The 5,788-nt window shown below is 41.2% G+C and overlaps 1 protein-coding gene across 1 annotated transcript in view; it reads left to right on the top strand.

The window, feature by feature from the left end:
- MRPL18 (mitochondrial ribosomal protein L18) overlaps nt 1–3,435 on the top strand; it is a 4,858-nt gene extending 1,423 nt beyond the window's left edge. Inside the window, exons 2-4 of the mRNA XM_026649726.2 lie at nt 990–1,173; nt 2,447–2,681; nt 3,034–3,435. Of these exons, the coding sequence (XP_026505511.1) occupies nt 990–1,173; nt 2,447–2,681; nt 3,034–3,105 (491 nt within the window). The 3' untranslated portion in view covers nt 3,106–3,435. The remainder of the gene's footprint in view (nt 1–989; nt 1,174–2,446; nt 2,682–3,033) is intronic.
- The last annotated feature ends 2,353 nt before the right edge of the window (nt 3,436–5,788 follow it).

The following is a 5,788-nucleotide window of genomic DNA, read 5'->3' as shown; positions in this document are numbered from 1 at the left end:
TGCCAACCCTGGCATAACAACATCCTCCCCATACTCTGTATGTTCCCCCAATGACTGACAACTGACTCTTCAAATCTTTTGTACCGTTTATTTTTAAATATTCTCTAATAAAATTTAAATCTGTTGTGTTTCTGATGCTCCCCTGAACTAAATGCTTCAGAAGAAGGAGCAAGACACCCTGCAATGGGTCATAATAGTATAATTTGCCTACATGGGGAAGCTTTTCCTAGATTCTTACTGTGGTATCTGAATGCTAAGGTCTTTCCTGTATGTGGTTACTGAAGATCCCCGTGGCACATTTTTATAAGAAGGAATGTTAACATTGATAGTATTGGCATACCTAAATGCTTCTTGTATCCCTCTTGTATCCTGCCCAACTTTGTTACACAGCTGTGCACTGTTAAACAGCTACTTCACCCCAGAGCGGCTTGAATATGAATGGTTAATGAAGTGATCTATGTACACAAACCTTACTGGACCCTTCAAAATGGAGGGCACTATTCATTATAAACAATGATCAGTTTCTATTAGATGTTTTTTTGCATCATGAAATTATCCAGTTTTGACATTTGCAATCTGCACATACAACTGTCCAGCTAGAAATCACTATTGCAAATCAGGTTTCAACTATGTTGGCAGAGGTGTCTAGGATGTCTTTATTCAGTTAGACAGGCAGTTGCCTGGGCATTTACTTACTTTCATTAAGAATAACTTTTTAATCCTTAGATAATCTTTCTGTCATTTATGCATTTGGGTTATAGGCACGAAAAAATTGTCAACTCACTGTTGCAGACCATAAGTGGAAATGTGGTATGCCTTCTGCATTCAACTTACAACTCAGCCCACATACTGTGGAAAACTGTTCAATTCCGCTAAGATTTTCACCCAAAATCTTCAGATCACTAATTCTACATTTCAGGCTTTGTAGACTCAATCTATGTATTCTGTGTATATTCTAGTTCTTTCTTCTTTTCCTGATTTCCCCCAAGGGCTTCGTTTCATATCTGCTGTAGCCAGCTTCAGAACCACTGAGGGTGAAGTGGACACAAAGGAAAATGAGGTTGTTGCCCCGGATTTCATCAACCGAAATCCTCGTAACTTGGAGCTGCTGGCACTAGCAAGGAAGGAACGAGGCTGGGAAACAACATGGCCCAAGAGAGAGTATTGGCATAGGTGAGTCAGAAATCTGTTAACAATAGTGCAGGCTTAACGAATGTAACCTTAAAGTCATAACTCCCACACTACAATATTTTTACTTAAATTCAACTGAAGAGTTCACTCCATTCAGAAAACAAGATACACCTTAAAGTGTGCTGAGCACCTGCCGTCTGAAAATCGGGGCCCTTAAAGATGTTCAAGTTGGGCAACCAAAATCACTAATCACTCTTGAGACTACAGGCCACAGTGTTTTAGTGTACCAATAAATAGAAATATTAGCAAGTTAGAATTCTCTGCTGTTATTCCAAATGAAATAGAAAAGTTGTAAATGAGCTTTTAATTCCAGAGAAATATCTTGTTTTCTGAATAGCCCTGAAATCTTTAGTTGAATATAAGTAAACATATTGTTGTGTAGGAATTACTGCTTTAAGGTTCCACTTATACAAGTCTGAATACATCAGTGGACAAAAATACTTACAAATTAACTATTAATGAGAATAACATCAGTGAAAATAAAAAAACTTGCAAACTTTTGAACAAGCAATAACTTTTGCAGCCTTAAAACGTGTTTCAGAAGTTTTACTTAGGGCTCTAGTTACCTCTTCAGAGTGTCTTTTGCTTCTGTGCTCTGGTATGCAAAAAAAAAAAAAAGTTCAGAATCCCGGCACCTGATATTTCCCCTAATAGCGTCCCTTAAAAGACAATATTTAGATAACAATTACTTTTAAAAATCCATGAGTCAGTGTTAAGGTTGTTGTAGTGCTTTTCTTTCTACTTTATAAGTGAGAAACACAAAATTTATGATGTCCTTGACTATTTTCCTTGTTTTAAAATTTAGAAATGATGCCATAGTCACATATATTGTAACTTATCAACTTTTAGCTTTTTTCCTAAAAGTTTTGTTTTCAGAGTTGTAAACAAATAACCGTAGAAATGTAGGGCTGGCCTCAAGAGGTCATCAAGTCCAGTCCCCTGTGCAGAGGCAGCACCAAGTAAACCTAAATTATCCCTGACAGGTGTTTGTCTAACCTGTTCTTAAAAACTGCCAATGATGGGGATTCCACAACCTCCCTTGGAAGCCTTTTCTGGAGTTTAGCTATCCTTATAGTTAAAAAGCTTTTTCTCTTATCTAATGTACATCTCCCTTGCTGCAGAATACTGAAGCTGTCTTTCTTTCAGTGTGACACAGTCTAATATAACAAATAATGAAATGGAGTTCTTGAGCAGTGATTTGTTATTCTGTGATTAGCTTTCATGTTCCATGATATTTATTTTTCCCCTCATCCAGACTACGGCTTGAGCGGACACAGCACTATGTGGAGGCCTTTGTTGAGCATTGCAGTGGGAATGTCGTTGTCTCAGCCTCCACCCGTGAGTGGGCCATAAAGAGACATCTGTACAGTCCCAGGGGAGTGGCAGCATGTGAAAATATTGGGCGTGTGGTGGCACAACGCTGTCTGGAAGCGGGAATCAACTTTGTGACCTTTAAAGCTGTTATCCCGTGGGAATATCGCTGTGACTCGGTAAGCATCCATCTCCTTGCACTTGATTTCTTTACACAAATTTTACTGCTCCTGAACACTAAAGTGATCCTCAGGTGGCTCAAGCAACGTACCTTAACCAAGAAAACTATTCAATCCCCTCTTCTTTCAGCTCAGAGCCATGTGGACATCCTACCAGAGCATCTTATCTCTGACAAGCAACACCTTCTTCTGCTATTGCAGTTCAGGGGGCCTCCATGGCTTTGCATCTCAACACAATTTATAGGACCCGTTATTCCAGTACTGGCAGATTTAATTGGTGGGGGGACGATAAGGGGGATGAAAACTACTTTAAACCTTATATTTTACAGCTGTTTCCCTTCTTTAAAACCAGATCCAGCGATTCCAAAAGGCTGTGACAGATGGTGGTGTCGTCGTGGGTGAGCCTCGAAGAATCTATCAATAAAATGAAGACTGGGGGCGAAATTTCTTATAAAGGACTGTCAAACAACTGCTCTCATACAGGAGTGGGCAAAGAAGCAATTCAGGCCCAGAGCTGGGACAATGTCGAGCATAGCATCTTATTATAATAAATAAGTGATGCTGATTTTTTCTTTTTGTTGACTTCAACTCTAACTTGTTCAACGATTTTAATGCCAGAAAAAATCATTATGATCTAATCGGGCCACAATTTCACCCAGTAACTACTCCTTCAAGCCCATATCTTGTGGTTGAGCTAGATCAAGTCTAGATTTGTAGACATCCAGTCTTGATGTAAACTTCAAGTAATGGAGAATTTACCACATCCCTTGGTATATTTTTCAATGGTTAATTACACTCACTTTGTTTAAATAAAATTTTAAAAAAAAAAGCTTGCACTTTATTTCTAATCTGAAGTTATGTAACTTTCAGCTATTGGATGCCTTTAATCTAGCTGACAAAGACCACTACTATTTGGAATCTTCTCCCCATGCAGGTACCTATAAGAACTGACTTGACATATAAGCAAAATATATTGCACTTCCCCAAAGCAGTCTTGTAGCCCTTTTTAATCCTTTCCAATTCAATATGCTTTCTGATGTGTGGACACTAGAAGTAGAAAACATGTAATGATTTTCCCAGTGCTATATACAGAAGTAATACCATTTCCCTATTTTATAGTACTTTACTTATGCATCCAAGAATCACATTAGTCCTGTTAGCCACAGCATCCCACTGGGAGCTCATATTCACTTGGTTATCTGTCATGATCCCTGAATCTTTTCTAGAGTCGCTGGATTACAGTCCACCATGCTGCAGGTGTGAACTGCATTTTTCTTTTTCCTAGATATGACCTTGCATTTGGCTTCATTAAGACACATGTTCAGGTGAGCCCAGTTTGCCAAGTGGTCCAAGGTGCTCTGTGTAACTGACCAATCATTTACTACTTGATGCAAAAAACAGGTGAGCTGCAAACTTTAGCAGCACTGATTTTATATTTTTCAAATCATGAATAGATAATGGAATAGTACTGGCCCATGAAAAGGTCCTGGTCAGATGCCACTAGAATGTAGCCCCCTTTGGGTGATCATTCCTCACCTTTAGAAATGTATCAAGTGGCAGTTCTAAAATCCATGGAGTACTGACTTTTAAAAATTGTTCACTACTAAATTAAACCCCTTACAGAAATGAAAATATAGCAGTCACCTTTAAAAACCAAACTTATAAGCATTCATAGTATATTGTGACCTATGCTATCAAACTTTAATTCTTTACTGATTTATTTTCTATATTAGTCTTTGCATGATTTTCCCAAGGACCAGTGGCAGACTCACTGGCCTATAGTTACCTGGGTCTTCCCATTTACCTTTTTAAAATATTAGCATAACCTTAACTTTCTTCCAGTCCTCTGGAAAAATTAAATGAGGCCAGTGAAAGTCACCAATTGAAAGGCTTCTTTAAAACTGATTGTAGAAGAGAGAAACCTTAAAATGGTGTAGATGTTATTTGATCTTACAACATTAGGACAAATTTATCTTCAATTTCCTGCATACTGCATAATTTATTCTCTTCAAATTTGTATCAATGGGGTTGGCTCCCAAAGCTAGAAGCTTTGTGTGTGTCCTGCCCTATTGTCTTCCAGGAGCTGCTATGGCTTTGGTTAAAGCTGGGGGCCTGTTTTTCACAGAAAGTTAATTTTGTATGTTTCTATCTTAAAATCCTTCAAAAGGGGGCAGACAGAATCTCTGCAACAGCAGTGTAATATACCAGCAGCTGTAAAATAATTTGGTGCCCTCTAGTGGGAGAAGTTGCTGTTGTAATGGGTTGGAAGCCTGATTTTTTTGGAACCATGGCTGTGGTTGGGGAACTCTGCTCATAGACTATTATATGTCAAATGAGCCACAGCATCAAACAGTTTAAATGCTGGAACAGAAGAGAGCATTGTGCAACCATGCAGTTATTAATACCGTTACTTAGGTTCCTGGTTAAATTCCAGCTCCCTCGCTCTAGCTTTAGGAGCAAATCAGTGCCTGTCCTGTTTAGGGTGACCAGATGTTGTGATTTTATAGGGACCGTCCCAATGTTGGGGTCTTTTTCTTATATAGGCTCCTATTATCCCCCACCCCGTCCCAATTTTTCACAGTTGCTGTCTGGTCACCCTAGTCCTGTTATATTTTTTTTAATGCCTTCCCTGCCCGCGCACGCTGTACAGCGAGATACGCGGCTGGCCGTGGCAGCACAGATTTGTATCTTTCCCCATCGCTCCCAAAGCCCTGCCCGTGAGATGGGACAGGGACAGAGGTCGAGCTCTCTGCTCCAGGGCATCTTCCCGCTTCGCGCCAGGCTCCCGGGGCAGGGGCAGAGGAGACCGCGGACACTGGAGCAACGCTCCTTCCCCTGCGATCGCTTCCCTGCCGGGCATGGCAGGGGGCGGGGCGAGGGGTGGCACCGAGCCGCCTGTGGGTGGGATGCGGGGGCTCCCCGCCCCCAGCCCTGCTTCCAAGGGCGGCATCATGGAGTTACTGTGCAGCCGCTGCGGGCTCCCCTCGCTCCTCCCGGGGGTAACGCCCCCCTCCCTGCGGAGAGCAGAGCGCAGCCCTTCCTGCGGCGGCGCGGTCCCTTTAAGAGTCGGAGGGAAAGACGGGTGCTCACGTTACTAACCGAACGCT

Source organism: Terrapene carolina, unplaced genomic scaffold, assembly GCF_002925995.2.
Source record: "Terrapene carolina triunguis isolate 2854851 unplaced genomic scaffold, T_m_triunguis-2.0 Scaffold85, whole genome shotgun sequence".
NCBI classification, from domain to species: Eukaryota; Metazoa; Chordata; order Testudines; family Emydidae; genus Terrapene; species Terrapene triunguis.
The sequence above is the reverse complement of the archived record's forward strand: the minus strand, read 5'-3'. Positions and strand labels throughout refer to the sequence as shown.